At 41.4% G+C, this 17066-nt stretch overlaps 1 protein-coding gene across 4 annotated transcripts in view; it reads left to right on the forward strand.

Moving 5' to 3' along the window:
• The window catches only part of VMP1 (vacuole membrane protein 1), a 120815-nt gene that overhangs the window by 3732 nt on the left and 100017 nt on the right, over positions 1-17066 (forward strand). For all 4 annotated transcript variants that reach the window (XM_075195295.1, XM_075195294.1, XM_075195297.1 and 1 more), the window contains exon 2: positions 11513-11614. In XM_075195295.1, coding sequence (XP_075051396.1) covers positions 11539-11614 — 76 coding nt within the window. In that variant the 5' untranslated portion in view covers positions 11513-11538. The remainder of the gene's footprint in view (positions 1-11512; positions 11615-17066) is intronic.

Raw genomic sequence — 17066 nt, forward strand, 5'->3', positions numbered from 1 at the left:
TTCCTTAAACTCAATATTTCCAAGAATGAACTTATCATCTTTCCCCCTTCCAGGACTCTCCCAACTCCTCCACTTTCTATTTCTATTAATAACACTACCCTCGTTTCTGTCCCTCAAGTCCGATGCCTTTGGGTCATCCTTGATTCCGCCCTCTCCTTCAAACCTCACATTCTGTCTATCTCAAAGTCCTGCTACTTCTATCTTTGGAATATATCCAAGATAGGCACCTTTCTCACCACGGAAGCCACGAAAACCCTTGTTCACTCGCTTGTAATCTCTCGCCTTGACTACTCTAACTTCCTTCTCTGGCCTACCTGATTATCACCTTGACCCTCATAAGTATATCCTCAATGCTGCTGCCCGTCTCATTTTTCTCTCCCGCCGCTCTATCTCTGCTGTCTCCCTCCAAGAGTGACTACATTGGCTCCCCATGGCCTACTGAATTAAATTTAATCTCAACCTCACCTTTAAAGCTCTTAATCAATTCTCACCTCCCTACATCTCCAATCTCATCTCTACCTACACGCCTAGCCGCCTCCTTTGCTCTGCCTGTGACCGCCGCCTCACTACTTCACTGATCACCTCTTCCCGCTCCCGTCTCCAGGACTTTGCCCGGGCTGCTCCCCAACTGTGCAACGATCTTCCACATTCCATCAGGTTAGCATCTACTCTCAAAAGCTTCAAGCGTGCCCTTAAGACTCGTTTCTTTATTCAAGTCTATCAGTCCTCCTCCTAACTCCCTTGTCCCTGCTCTCTTCTCCAGTTAGTATGACCCTATTTATGTCTACCACTTCCTTTAGGATGTAAGCTCTCAGGAGCAGGGCCCTCTTTCCTTGTGTGCTCCATCTACTATTCTATCACCTTCTGTACCTCTTGGCCTGCTTCACTAGCCCTGTTTTCTTAGCTTCGGCCTATTTCTCGCTGATTTCTACCATCACCTTCACTCATTGTCCCAGAAATAATGTGTATGTACGGCGCTGCGGACCCTTTGCGGCGCCTTATAAATTAAAGATAAAAACCCTTGCACTTGCCTATTTTTCCCGCTTCCAACACATCAACTTCAAGAACTGCCTGTGCACTTGCTGTCTAATATATCCCATCTGTTGACAGGTGCCATTGTAACGAGATAATGTTATTAACATACTTGTCAGTGGTTTTAATGTTGTGACAGATCGGTGTATATCATAATTCAATAAGTATAGTAGAAGTTATTTCTCCTCCACACAAGAGTAAATTATACCTTAACAGAACTGGAGGTAAGGACGGTTATGAATGCCCCAATTTTTTTTATTTATTTTGGTTAAACTATATACACAATACCATCAGCACCCAATAATAATATACACAGTGATTACTCCTATTCTGAAAAAATAAAATTGTGACCCAAATTATTGTCTTCTCTCAGCTCCCATGCCCCTCCAAACTTCTCGAGAGAATTGCCTACACTCGTTTCACACGCTTTCTTTTCTCACATAATCTATTCAGTCAGGCTTTCGTTCCCAACACTAAACAGAGACTGCAGAGTCTGACGTTGTCAATGATTTGATTACAGCTAAATCTAAAGGACATTACTCGCTTCTAATTCTCCTGTTCTCATCCACACTCATTACCTGCTCCCATTCCTGGGGCATTGCTTTTTTTTTGGGCTGCACCCACTTTGTGGAATTCCATCCTTCGCACAATAAGACTTTCCTCTAGTCTTCATGCATTCTATTCCTCTTCATGCAACCTTATCAATTCCTCCATCACCTTCTTAACCTCCCTAGGCTACCCTACTACCACACGTTACACAGTTTACAGAAGATCTCAACCCTTTGACCAACATTGCTGTGTGAGTGGATCATATATATCCCACTAAGCACTTTTATCCTTGTATTCCTGCTGGACCAATATACAATATGTAGCACTTAACCTCATGTATCAAACTCCTATTGTCCCATAGAGTGCAAGCTCTGCTTCTTATTTCTCTGTATTACCCAGTATTGTTTTATTACTATGATTGTTCCCAATTGGATAGCTCTATGGAATTTGCTGATGCTATATAAATAAATGTTGATATTGATCATTTGAGTATGTTGACTTTTTTTTTTGTTTTTTTTACTGTTTTAAAACTGTGTTGTGTGTTTGTTCTTTTAATGTTGATCATAGTGATGTTTTCTTAGTAAAACTGATTCCTCCTAGACATTAACTTTAGAGGTTGCAGACATAGTCAAGCTCTGCAGTTCAATTAGACAACAATATGTATTTGGTAGTATTTATAGGTTGGTAAACATGTCCCTCTTCCTTAGTGTGCTTGGCAGTGCTCTCTTCTAACCTCATAAAGAGATTAGAGCAATTTCTTGTGTCATGGCATAACAGACCTCTATTTGGAATGCTACTAATCAAGTTTGTTGCATGGTTTTGATTCAACCACAGTATGGATATAGTCCAGTATTGTTGTTTATGGGATTCTCCTATTGACCCATTCCAGAAAAGTGCACATGTAGGTTCCAAATGCAGTGGAGTATTGTTTGAAATATATCATGACCACTATTATATAGGATAGGTTCAATGAGCGTCGGAATTCTAGAAAAGTAATCATTGTAGATTAAACAGTGGAAGATATATGTTCTGCAGAACATTAATAGAAACATACAATTAAAGTGACACCTATTAATAAATTGAAGACTTTAATTTTGTTACTGTTAATATAGGTTCAGTTAGTGTTCTCCCCAAAAAGTTTTGCCAGTGGGTGCAGTTGGAATACTGTGCAATAATAATGAAAAATGTTGAAGGTTATTGCCTACACCTGCCAGGACTGGTCAGACTGGTGGCCAGTGGTCTAACACACACTGCTGGCTGTAGTGCTCACATAGTGCCTGTTATAATGGGGTAAATAATGGTTTATTCTATTATAATAGGACTCTGGTGGGCTCTAAGAGCCGGCTGGCGAGCAAAAACAGCCGGGTGAAGCACCAGGAAAATAGGTGCTGGGGAGAGCACTGAATTATTTTGATAGAAAGGTCAGCATTTTACAGCATACATTAATCCAATACTTATTGTTATTCAGTCTGCCTCCAAAATACACATTGTTCTGTTATCTAAACAAATCCAGGTTTGTAAATGTAATAATGCTTTTTGCACAGCTTAAAGTTGATACATGGAGAGCGAACATTTGACACCTTAAAATACACTGTCAGTGTCGTTAGTGTCCGTTTTGGTAGCGTGTACTAAATATCAGCTGAATATAGCGGGATGTTCTAGTTCCTGTGCTATATCTCTTCTCTGGTTACTGGTTGGTAACTGTTACTTGCTAGAAAACCAGGTTGGCCGCTAAACATGAAACAAATCTTATAATTAATGTTTTGTAATAAAAATATGCTATGCCCTGAAAGGGAAAATAACTTCTAATTCTTACACTTCCAAAGTCCATGCACATAAATTTCATGAAATAAGCTATATATCACATGCTTAAAAAGGCTGAAGTCTACTTAATCTGGATGTCATCGTTGGCATTGTAATTATACAGAAATTTGATTGTATAGATGGTGATAACAGTACATACATCTGGGGGACACTGTTAACCATGGGGTAGAGTAGGGTAGGGAGTCGTCTGGCACCCAAATAGTTAATATTTTGCTGCTGACAGACATATACCCCGCCCCTTCCCCACAGAACTCTGTTTGAAGTAGGTTCCCTAGGAGTATGGGCTGAAGTTTGGAGAGCTGCACAGTGAACTGAGTTCATTGGGTTTAGGCTTTTTTGTTTATAGCTGTTGACATAGTGCATGAGTGGCTCTGTGAGACAGAGCGCACTCGTGAGCAGAGAAGGACTGTACAGCGGGGGAGCCGCGGCACCCGCTGACAGGTTGGAAACAGTGAGACTTCTCGCAGTGTGAGATGCGTTCTTGCACTGCTAGCAAAGTGAGGCGCTGCCACAGGCAGTAAGCGCCGGTGCTCTTGCCGTCCCCGGAGCCATGGAATATACCAAGTCCCCTCCTCAAGGAAAGAGGAGGGGTAACTTGAGCTAATGGTCGCGCTATTCAGCGCTTTGCAGAGGGGAACAGAGGAGCGGATAGCAGCGATTCCACTCACAGGAAGTGTGTGGAAATTGCTGTCAGTCTGCACAGGAGAAACAGAGAGAGCCAGGGAGGGGGAAGTCAGAAAACCTTCCCCGCTGAGTGAGCAGGTGGAAGATTAGCCAAATTACAAAGGAAGGAAGGAAGGACACAGCAGCCATTTGGAGGAGGCACGGCTGCTGGCAAACATCTCCCTGCTAAGTATCATTTATTTTCTCTATATTGCATGGATAGAGAAGTATAATTGTTATGGGCATATATATTAAGAAGAGCCTGTATAAAACAACAACATTTGGCTCTCCTGTGATGATTCAGAAATGCTGTAATGTGTTAAGACATAATTAGTTAGTATTTCTGATAACTATTGAGTGTCTGTGCTTGTCTGGTTGTTTGTGGCTTTGTTTTTTCACCCAAAAATGGCTGATAAAAGTAAAGTAACACGTGCCAAACATATGATCTGTTCAAAGTGTAATGTTAAATTAACTAGTGAACGTGTGGATCAGGGGCTTTGTGCTGTGACACCTGTAATATTGCAGCCTAAAGACAGCCCTATTCAGGGGACAGAGCCTCCAGAGTGGATGGCAACCTTTTTACAGGGGGTTAATACCCTTGTGAACCTGTTATCTAAACCAGCAGAGATCCCAGTGGTGACTATGAGACTTCCATCTACCTCTGAGATACAACCCCCAGTGAAGTTAGGAGGGTAAATGAGTAGTTCATTACCTCCAGAGGTTGTACAATTTCCTTTCCCGGCACTGCAAGAGTCACCCCACAGTGGGGAGGCGGGATGGTCGGCAGTGGCTAGAGGTCTTGACCGACTAAACCAATTGCTGGAAAATCCTAGACATATTCGTAGTTATTAAAGACATAGATCAGCTAATACGCTGTTGTCTGTCTGATTCAGAGGGATCCTCGGTGGAGGAAGGTGAATTGTTAGAGGATTCTGATCTTCATTAATAGAATCAGAAGGAAGCTCCAGGCACCAGGGTATGGACGATCTGGTAAAAGCAGTACGTCAGACCTTGGGGTTTATTGAAATAGAGGAGACGAGGTCCTTGGACCGGTCTCTCTTTAAGAAGGCTTCTAAACAGGTGGTCAGGTTCCCTCCCTCAGCAGAGCTGAGAGATATTGCAGAGGCCTCTTGGAAGCATCCGGACAAGAGGTTCACTGTGCCTAGAAAATTTGGTTCATTATATCCTTTACAAGAGGGGGACATGACCAGATGGGAACAGGTGGCGAGAGTAGATGCGCCTGTGGCGAGACTGGTTCGCCAGACCACGCTACCCGTACCAGGAACCGGCAGCCCTACAGGATTCGACCGATCGTAAGTTGGAAACTTTTTTGAAATCGGTCTTTACGGCTGCTGGTACAAACTTCAGACCGGCATTATCTTCGGCCTGGGTAGCAAGGGCTATGGAAGCCTGGGCTGGGCAGTTAGAGTCCGCATTACAGGATTCGGAACTGCTCCCCCTGGCCATGCACCTTAAGGAGGCGGCAGTATATATATATATATATATATATATATATATATATATATATATATATATATATATATATATATATATATATATATATATATATATATATATGAGGCGGCCCAGAATTCAGCTTCCATATCATCTTCTATTTCTGCTACAGCAGTAGCAGCAAGAAGAACATTATGTTTAAGAGCCTGGGATGCGGATTTGGAGTCAAAAAGATCATTAGAATCCATTCCGTATACTAGTGGGATGCTATTTGGTCCAGAGTTGGACTCCTGTATCTCATAGGCCTCGGGGTGTAGGAGTACGTCCTTGCCTGTAAATGCTCCTAGACCCAGGGTTACAAGGTTTAGTTCTTTTAGACAGCCTTTTCACTTTGGCGCGTCTGGCAGAGGCCAGACTGTCAGGTCAAGGGCTGCTGGAGGTAGGAGACAGTCGCTTAGAGGAAGGTCATCCTTTTCCTCCATGGCAGCAAGGTCCTCTTCCGCCAAGCTGCCGGATAGACTGACAGCATGACTACCACCCTCCTCTGATAACGGAGGGGGGAGTGGGAGGACGGCTGCTGGGGTTTGCCCAGCAGTGGACAGAGTCCTCAGTGGACAGGTGGGTTCAGGGGATCATGAGAAGGGGTTACATGATAGAGTTGGTGGAGCCTGCTCTACACAGGTTTTTTTGTAACCAGTTTACCCCGCTGTCCTCAAAAAAGACAGGCAATGCTCTCTTCTGTTGATTTGCTTCTTTTAAAGAAGGTTATTGTACAGGTTCCGGAGTACCAAAGAAGGGAGGGGTTTACTCAAACCTATTCTTGGTACAGAAACCGGAGGGTTCATTCAGACCAGTGCTGAACCTCAAGCAGCTAAAATCTGCATCTGAGAGTAGATTCTTTCAGGATGGAATCCCTAAGATCTGTCATAGATGGCCTGGAGGAAGGCCAGTTCATGGCATCAATAGACATCGGGGATGCCTATCTTCATATGCCGATCTGGGAGGGGCATCAGCCGCTTCTCAGATTCACGGTAGGCTCAGCTCACTATCAGTTCAGAGCTTTTCCGTTCGGGCTTGCCACAGCCCCAAGAGTATTCACAAAGATTATGGCGATTATGGCAGCACTCCACTCCAAAGGGGTGCAGATTGTACCTTATTTGGGCGATCTTCTAATCAAGGCGTCAATGGTTCAGTTGTTGGAACAACATCTTCGCCTTACGGTGAGGGTGCTGGAACAGCACGGTTGTCTCCTGAATGTAACAAAGTCACAAATGATCCCTTGTCAGCGAATGACATTTTTGGGACTAATAATGAACACTGCAGACAGCAGAGTTTTTCTTCCAGAGGACAAGATAAGGTCCTTGATGGAGTAGACAGACAGGGTTCTGTCACACAGGAGGCTGTCAGTACTCGTGTGTATGAAGCTGCTATGAAAGATGGTGGCATCTTTCGAGGCCCTGCCATATGGAAGGATCCACTCCAGATGTCTTCAATGGGACATTCTGAGGAAGTGGTCGGGGTCCTTCCTCTGTTGGATCGCCAGTGGGTGAGGTTATCTCTAGAGACGAGAAAATCCCTCAGCTGGTGGTTGTTAAAGGACAACCTAATAAAGGGCAGATCCTTTGCCCCGTGGGCCTGGATCTTAGTATCCACAGACGCCAGTCTGAGTGGTTGGGGGGCAGTGGTCCTTCACCTAAGGATGCAGGGTCTGTGATCAGAGAGACAGTCGGTTCTTCCCATAAATTTGCTGGAACTTATGGCCATCCTGAAAGCACTGCAGAGGGCTCATGGTGTGTTACAGGGAAGGCCGGTTCGCATCCAGTCCGACAATGCCACGGCAGTGTCATACATAAACAGACAAGGGGGCACCAGGAGTGCAAGAGCGATGAGGGTCACGTTTCAGATTTTTGCCTGGGCAGAAAGAAACGTGCCTGCGCTCTCAGCGGTGTTTATCCCAGGGAAACAGAACGTACAAGCAGACTATCTAAGTCGGCACGAAGTTTTACCAGGGGAGTGGGTTCTGCATCCGGAAGTATTCCAGTTGCTGGTGGACAAATGGGGACTTCCGGATTGAGACCTGATGGCGTCAAGAGTCAACAGGAAAGTCCCAGAGTTTTGCGCAAGAACAAGGGACCCACTGGCTGTGGCAGTGGACATCCTAACAATGCCTTGGGACTTCAGGTTAGGATACCTGTTCCCCCCCCCCCATATCAATGATTCCCAGGGTCCTCCGAAGGGTCAGGCAGGGAGATCGACCAGTCATTCTGGTAGCTCCAGCCTGGCCACGAAGGGTATGGTTCCCAGAAATTCTTCTGGTAGCAGTAGGTCAAGGGATTCGGTTGCTACTTTGAAGAGATCTGCTGACCCAGGGACCGTTCTTACATCAGGGTCTAGACCGGCTGAATTTAATGGCATGGCTTTTGAATCCAGTCTGTGGAGAGCCAGAGGGTTCTCTGTGAGTGTAGTAGACACTCTCCTAAGAGCCAGGAAGCCAGTTTCGGCTAGGATTTATCACCGCATCTGGCATGTGTATATAAGGTGGTGTAAAAAGAAATCTTGCAATTCAAAATCCTTTTGTCTATCTAGATTTCTAGTTTTTTTGCAGGGTGGCTTGGATGCGGGTCTCCGGTTGGGAACCTTAAAGGTTCAGGTGTCAGCATTGTCAGTGTATTTTCACAGACAGCTGGCGGAGATTCCGGATGTTAGAACTTTCTTGCAGGGAGTGCTTCACATCCAGCCACCCTACGTGCATACTACGGATCCTTGGGATCTTAATTTGGTCCTGGACATGTTGCAGGAGCCTCCATTCGAACCACTTCGCTCAGCGGAATTGCGGTTCTTGACTTGGAAGGCAGTTTTCCTGCTGGCTATTGCCTCAGCTAGGAGGGTCTCTGAGCTGGGGGCCTTATCTTATAAAGAACCTTATTTGGTCTTTCATGAGGATAGGGCAGTTTTAAGGACTATTCCATCCTTCCTCCCTAAGGGGGTGTCGGGTTTCCATATTAATCAGGAAATAGTAGTTCCGGTATTCAGAGAGGATCCTCAGGTTACTGGAACAAAAGGAAGTAAATGTTTAGATGTCGTTAGGTCGTTGCGGATATATGTTAAGAGAACTGCAAAGATACGCAAGACAGATTCTCTATTGGTGTTATTTGATTTCGCTAGGCGAGGATGGCCTGCGTCTAAGCAGTCAATTGCTAGGTGGCTTACCCTAACAATTAGGGAGGCTTATGTCCGTACTAAGCGTCCTGTGCCGAAGCGTATTGTTGCCCATTCTACCCGTTCGGTTGGGACGTCTTGGGCAGCGCGAAACGGGGCCTCAGCGCACCAGCTAGGCACGGCAGCTACCTGGTCCTCGGTCCATACTTTTACAAAATTCCACCAATTTAATGTTTTTGCGTCTGAGGACGCCTCATTTGGCCGTAGTGCTCTACGTGCGGGGCGATCAGAGCGGTCCCACCCATCGGAGGGACTGCTTTAATAAGTCCCCATGGTTAAGTGTCCCCCAGATGGATGAAAGAGAAAAGAGGATTTATACTTACGATAAATCGATTTCTCTGATTCTACCTGGGGGACACTGCGATCCCCCCCCCCTCTTTTCTTTTTTGTATATCTTGGTTGATTGGCCTGTCCTCCTAGGGCTTTGTTAATCAAACTGAGTTCTGTGGGGAAGGGGCGGGGGTATATGTCTGTCAGCAGCAAAAGATTAACTATTTGGGTGCCAGACTCCTCCCTACCCTACTCTACCCCATGGTTAACAGTGTCCCCCAGATGGAATCAGAGAAACCGATTTATCATAAGTATAAATCTTCTTCTCTCATTAGTTGACCTAAAATGTGTAATGTATTTGCGCTTATGTCTACTAGGTATATGTCAATTGACATTTGTAATTATGTGTAAACTTGCTTTTAGCACCTTTTACTTTTGGCGAACAAAAATGTAGCTTTCTTGTTAAGCACATGTAAATAAACAACATGTGGATGATGGTTATTATTCAGCATTTATTCAGCATTATATATACCCTATAAATAATTATTACTGGAAGGGTATTGAATGCACTGCTGACTCTAAATACAGTATTACAGTGTTCTATTAGCTTAGTAATGCATAGTTGTTACTACTTATGACTTGTGTATGACTATCTGTAGTGGTTGTTTCAGTTTGTGAGTAAATGGCCTAATATTTGTCCTAGAAAAAGGCACTCCCAGTGATAATAGAGTAATAATAAATATGTGTATTCCAAGGAGGGCTGAATCCTGTCTCATTACTTCACTTATAGTAGCAGAGTAGACATTATTAATTATTGCCTCATTTGACTGTGCAAGGATGCAAAACCTATTTTTTTTTGTCTGTGGCCAAATTGCAGTCATTTACAGCATGTTGAATGTACTACAGAAAGACGAACCGCTTTGCAGTCATGGCGTGCTGGTTTAATTTTGTGCATTGGAGGGAGCAGAGTGGAATTGGTCCATAGGGTCGTGGCCACCCTGGCAACATATATCCTGTAATGCATATTTTTTCCTCTTTGTGGTGACACATTTCTTCTCTCCACCACTATTATTCACCAGTCTGAAGGATCCTCCTCCCAAAACGGAGTTTGTCGCTGGTGTCACGTCCAGCATATAATGTTTTGTAAAGATGTTCATTGTAGACCATCCTGCTGCTTTACAAATGTTACTTGACAATACTTGCTGCCTTCGAGCCCAAAAAGTTGCCACTGCTCTTGCCCTTTCCCCATATCTGCCTGTGTGATGAACCCATGGATCCATCTTGCAAGGCTATCTTTTGATGGGTCACGCTTCTGTCATGTTCCAGATGGTAAACAAAGCTGATTAGTCTTTCTAAGATTCTTTGTTCTCTGGAGATATATGGAGATTACTCTAACCACATTGTTATGGGAAAAATATGCAAGGCCTAAGTTTGTTCAAAATATGCTGGTTTATTTTGTACGCACAGGACAGACCATTAAAATCAAAATGACCAATATCAATTATTTATCAATTCTATATTTCTTTTATAGCTTAAAAGCATAAGATTAATACATAAATAAATGCGTCATTACAGACTTTAAACCAATCATATCACTGTAACTAGGGGTCCACACAACCTCTATTTTGTAACTTGTTTCCAACACGTAGGCCCAAACCACAACTTCACTTTTTTCCATGATATAGGAGAGGTATTTTCTAAATAACTTTTAAGATTAAATACCACAAAATACCACAAACATATCTTTTAAAGCATATATCCTACTTTCCTTTCAAAAACCTTGCAGTATCTCAAAGTAACGTTTGTTGCTTAACCAGTGTTTTATAGCAGCTGTATTCACCTCTGTGAATACATTCTCTCAATTATTGTGCTGCTCTAGTACACTATTGGTAAATTATATCACAGCTTAAATTGACATTAGAATTTTTATTTTTTTATTTGTCATGTTTTCAGTCAAGGATTGAGGACCTCTTATGTTGAGTTAGTGACATTGAAGTGAAAGACAGAATATAATTTATTTTGTGTACACCTGGAAGGTATTTGTGAAGAACATTATTTGATTTTTTTTTTTTCCCTTCAACATATGTGCACAGTATTATTGTTTTCTAGTTCTGTCTCTAACACTAACCCGAATAAGAGAAGGTTTTTCAAAGTGTCCTTCAGAGATTTACACGCCCTTTCTTGTTTTTATTTCCATTCCACACACAAAGTGAAAAATCTCAGCAAATGTTGAAACACACTGAGTATGTTGTAATTAGAGTATTGCACAATGTGTTTTTATTTCAATCCCATCTGCTTTACTGGAGAGTAGCCAGTAGTACATACATATAAACTCCTCTTAAATTTTTGAGCAGAGCATCATGCAGTTAAATTAGATATTATGTTTCTTTGCATACTCCTTGTAACTGATTTAATTGAATATTTCAGCTTCCTATTTTATGAATAAGTAATGTTTATGCATGCAAACATGACCAAATTATGTTTTTCCGCCCTTCATCAGATTCTCAACCTTAGTTGACCTATGAAATGGCAGAGAATGGTACTGATTGTGAACAGAGGCGTGTTGGAATGCCTAGAGAACAACACAACGGGAACTTTACAGGTATGGCTGCCAAATATTAGTAGTAATTTAGATATTTTGTCTGTTATTAAGTGAAGCCTGTTTAATTCACACTCTTAGAACAACCATTCCATTTCATATATTTTGCTGAGCACAAGAAGCACTTATTGCACTAGACTGTTGCTATTTCAGTTTGTATTTAAAAAAACTGGCTACACCCTTGCATCACATGACTAATTTTAAGCATGTTCAGTAATGCCAATAAATGCAAAAGTCACCTAGATATATGGGGGTCATATCATACCACCAGTTTTTTTCATACAATGCTGTACTGTGTATATGGCCCTTTAAATAGACTTTTCATTACTACAAGCTCAACTGCTATACGTTTACTGAACTTAATGTCATTTGGATTTTTAAATAGTTCACTTTGACATATGTATACAAAAATAGATAGAGGTGAATGCACTCAATTAACTACCAAATAAAGTAACAAAAAAGTGATGTGCATAGTCCATATAGTAAATTGCATATCCTCAATTGTTCAAATAAAATGAGCAGACCAGCACCACCAAGCCAGAATACAAAAGAGTTTTAATAAAGAAATAGAAAAATACAAAAAAAGTCCAAAAAACAAAACAAAGAAAAAAGATGCATTATGAAATATTTCCTGCAGGTTTCTAAAGTATATCCATACATTATTACATATCTACTGGCTCTAAAATGTCCTTAATAAATGTGTTGTGTGACCATATCCTGTCACAGTGTCCTCATGTGTGGTTTGGATTAGAGGGATGGGTGTAATATGAGACTTGCTTTTTCCATGGGCACTGGAAGATTTACATTACAAGTTTTGCTTTCAGATGTTTGTCTCTGTTAAGCTGGGGTGGAAGGTAATTGCAGAAAGCTTGTTCATGGTATTAAAGTGCACACATATACATTTGCTGTATGTTTAATATTTGTTTACGTATTAATTAGTGGCATCTGCAGCATTGCTTTGCCTAATCTTTTGCATTCTGTTTTTTATTTTTGCCTTTCATGTGTTTATTTTTACTGTGCCTTAGTGCACCAAGACAGAGATCTACTTCCCAATGCTCAGCAGGCAGATGCTTTCCTGCCTTCCAGTCATACTGGAACTGGCCTCTTACTGGCAACGTCAGCACACTACCCATAAACCATGGGCTGTATCCCTACTTTACTTCCACATTGGGACTTGCTATGGAAACCCAACAGTGTGATGGTGACATCACCAGGGACATCCTCCATAAAGGAGTGACCCAATCTATGTGTCTTGTACGCCAACAAGAAGATAGTATGCATTAGAGATTTGATGCTAGAGTGACAACTGGCATTAAGTCACTGCTGCAAGTGATCGCAGTGGTTTCCATGTACACTGCGATAACACAGCTTGTAAAGGCCTAAAAAACAATATAATAATACAAAGGGATTGTTATCTGCATGGAGGACAATGCTGACCAATGACTGCAGATAAACCATGACGACCTGTGTATGCAGCCATTTCAAGCCACGTTATGCCACCCACTCCCCACACACAGAGGTTATTGGTGAATAAACTGTACCAGTTGCTATTTTAGACAAAGCTATTTGGTTTGTATGGGTAGATGGTCTGGAAGCATCCATCCTGACATGTTGATGCTTTTAGCTGATATGTTGACATTAAGCCCTTCATGACGGTAATAATATGACTAAGGGTGGATTGCCATTTAGAGAAATATTTTATTGGCAATGACTGTGAATCTACCAGGGGATATATATATATATATATATATATATATATATATATATATATATATATATATAATGTTAACCCGTGCATGATACTCATGCATTCTAGTCAAATCAAGCTACTTAAGGTGTTAAAAAGGTTCTTGTCATGCATTTGGGCCTAGCCCAGGCCTCCTCAGGGGAAGAGCGTTATGAATCGAATCATGTGGTGACACATTTCTTCTCTCCACCACTATTATTCACCAGTCTGAAGGATCCTGCTTCCAAAACGGAGTTTGTCGCTGGTGCACGTCCAGCATATAATGTTTTGTAAAGATGTTCATTGTAGACCATCCTGCTGCTTTACAAATGTTACTTGACAATACTTGCTGCCTTCGAGCCCAAAAAGTTGCCGCTGCTCTTGCCCTTTCCCCAAATCTGCCTGTGTGATGAACTCATGGATCCATCTTGCAAGGCTATCTTTTGATGGGTCACGCTTCTGTCATGTTCCAGATGGTAAACAAAGCTGATTAGTCTTTCTAAGATTCTTTGTTCTCTGGAGATATATGGAGATTACTCTAACCACATTGTTATGGGAAAAATATGCAAGGCCTAAGTTTGTTCAAACGTGGTTTTGTCCACATGTCACCACCTCATCATTTTTCTCCATCACCTCATCCTTCATCTTCATCGCCACATCCTTCATCAAGCTACTTAAGGTGTTAAAAACTCCCCACTGTCACCCCCGGCAACCACCAACCACTCCCAACTGTCACTTCTCCTTCAAGAAATATATAGGTCAGTGTATAACTCTTCCCAGCAGGTGGCGCTGCAGCTTGGGTTTTTTCTCTCACACACGCCACTAGGCATTTGTATAGTAGAGATATATATATATATATATATATATATATATATATATATATATATATATATATATATATATATATATATATATATATATATATATATATAGATATATATAGATATATATATAGATATATATAGATATATATATAGATATATATAGATATATATAGATAGATATATATAGATATATATAGATAAACTTCCAATGAGAATTGAATGATCATTTTAAAATATAGTAAAACAATAAATCCAGCAAATGCTTATGGATTATACAATAAGCCACGTTCTTACTATATTCATGTCAGATTAGTACATAATTACCAGTATTACTGACATCAATTGCTCACTATCTGGAACATATTACAGTATCTGGACCAATCATTTTGATAGATTTTTTTCCAATTTTATGAATGATAAATCTTTTGATTGTATTGGTGTGACAGAAGTTCAATCTACCATTGATTATTTTTTCATGCAGTTTTGGAATACTCAGGTACTGTGTGTATATATTGAACCACTCTGTCTTTCTGGCAGTTTAGAAAGAAGCATGTACCCACCTGGTCATTGTGTTTAAGGGTTATTTGCAGTTTGCTTGGCAAATTGAGCTAATAATAAACTCTACTTAGCATGTTGAGTGAGAAGCCTACACAAGATCTATACCTTCAAATTTGTGATCCTTAACTGCCCTTTTCCCTCTCCAACATATGCTACCAATACTTTTTAGTGTGCTTTTAGTGCTGATTGTCATCACTATATGAGTATAGTGTGGCTCATGCAATGGTACAGGATACAGTACTGGGTGCTGGTAATGGTAATCCATTTACCAAAGACAGTTTTACATCCATGTTTTGTTGGTGAAGCTCAATAAATATCAGGCAGTAACTGCACTCTGACCCGGTATTTGAATACTTGCAGAAAGTGATTATTGGGATCACATGACACATGTGGCTGGAGACATTGTTATACTGATAGTGTCACTGACCTCTGAAATTTCTCTGCATGTAAGTATTCATACAACTAGTGTTAAACCATTTTATTTGTTCTGTATTTGCAGAAGAGAAACCCTGCCAGCATGGGGACATATGTAAATGTATTTACATGTGAGATCACCATTCAGATTACCAGTTGTTTGTGCTGCTCTTCCTGTTTTAAGTTGTTTTTTGTTTTTCTCTCTCTCTCTGAATACAGTCATGGCCAGAAGTTTTGAGAATGACACAAGTATTGTTTTTCACAAACTTTGCCGCCTCTGTGTTTTTAGACCTTTATGTCAGATGATGCTATGGTATACTGAAGTTACAAACATTTCATAAGTGTCAAAGGTTTTATTGCGAATTACATTAAGTTTATGCAGAGAGTCAATATTTGTAGTGTTGATCCTTCTTTTTGAAGACCTCTGCAATTCACACTGTCATGCTGTCAATCAACTTCTGGGCCACATACTGACTGGTGGCTGCCCATTCTTGCCTAATCAATGCTTGCAGTTTGTCAGAATTTGTGGGTTTTTGTTTGTTCACCCGCCTCTTAAAGATTGACTACAACTTCTCAATGGGATTAAGATCTGCGTAAATTCCTGGCCATGGACCCAAAATTTAGATGTTTTGATCCCCGAGCCACTTGGTTATCACTTTTGCCTTATTGCAAGGTGCTCCATCATGCTGGAAAAGGCATTGTTCGTCACCAAACTGTTCTTGGAGGATGTTTTGGTACTGTTCTTTATTCATGGCTGTGTTCTTAGGCAAATTTGTGAGTTATTTTAATAAAACGACCAGTGGTTTTTAATAATTTAATCCAGGTATAGCAGTGCCCTGAGTGCAATCCACAGCCTGGATTATCAGCTTTGGTATTTGGACCCTGTGTCCTCCGACCATCTTTCATGGGTTGGAATGTTCAATTGCCCAATGGGTTTATAAAGCCTGCTGGGCACTAAAGGTCACTGCAATCCTCTGATCAGTTGTACTATTCTACCCCTGTATCTGTCACCATTCCTGGCACATATGACCAAGACCAGTGTATTTCAACTCACACTAACTTTCACCTATGCTTACAGAGGAAACTCCTAAATGTCTGCCAGTCTCTAGGTCCTAACTATACTAGCTTTCACCACCTCCTTGCTCCTTTTTTTTTATTTCTCTTTGAAACTGTTAGATCCTAAATCTTGAATTTAACCTCCAAGACAAGTTAAAGGAATAACAGGGTACTGAGCTAATATTAGGCAAGGGTCTTCTTTCAGTCCCCCCTCCCAATCTTAAATAGTTTAGCTTCTTTCCTTTTTTTTTTTCAAACCCAGTGAGGCCAGAGGGCCTGTTTGTTTACCCCTGTTACATATTGCTTTCTACCATGCTGGGACACCAGTAGCTTGTTTCCCCTCTCAGTATTTTATGCTGGCAGCACTTTAAGCTTAAGTTTCATGTGTGGTCTGGTCCTCCATGCTTGCCAATGATCCAGCTGGGACATTATATTACCTCCGTTCTGTCTGGTGGTAGACTAATATAGCAGTGGAAGTTGCTCAATTAATATATAGGCTCATAGCAGGTGCTTGAAAGGGTGGGGTTATCCTAAAAGGAACAAACACAGAGAATAATCCCCCAGCACACTGCTATAGCCAGCAAAGGAGCTGCCATTTCAGGTCTCGGTTGCACACATTTGAAAATGTATGTTAAGCCACCTGCCTCTCCACGGCGCTTTTGCTAATAGGGTGTTCCTAACTCTAAAAAGTGAGAGTCCCATATATTTGGGCCATACATATGTGTTTTTAAATTAAAAGCTAACTTACCAAGAGGTACCCCAGAAGCCTCTTTTCTCTGGTGGTAGACGAATGCCTGGGGAATGGAGGTTTTGGGGACATTTAAACAGACCCCTCACACTAACTTTTGGTCTCCTTAAAAATATAAAAACTGTGTAT

Source organism: Mixophyes fleayi, chromosome 2 (assembly GCF_038048845.1).
Source record: "Mixophyes fleayi isolate aMixFle1 chromosome 2, aMixFle1.hap1, whole genome shotgun sequence".
In the NCBI taxonomy this organism is placed as follows: Eukaryota; Metazoa; Chordata; class Amphibia; order Anura; family Limnodynastidae; genus Mixophyes; species Mixophyes fleayi.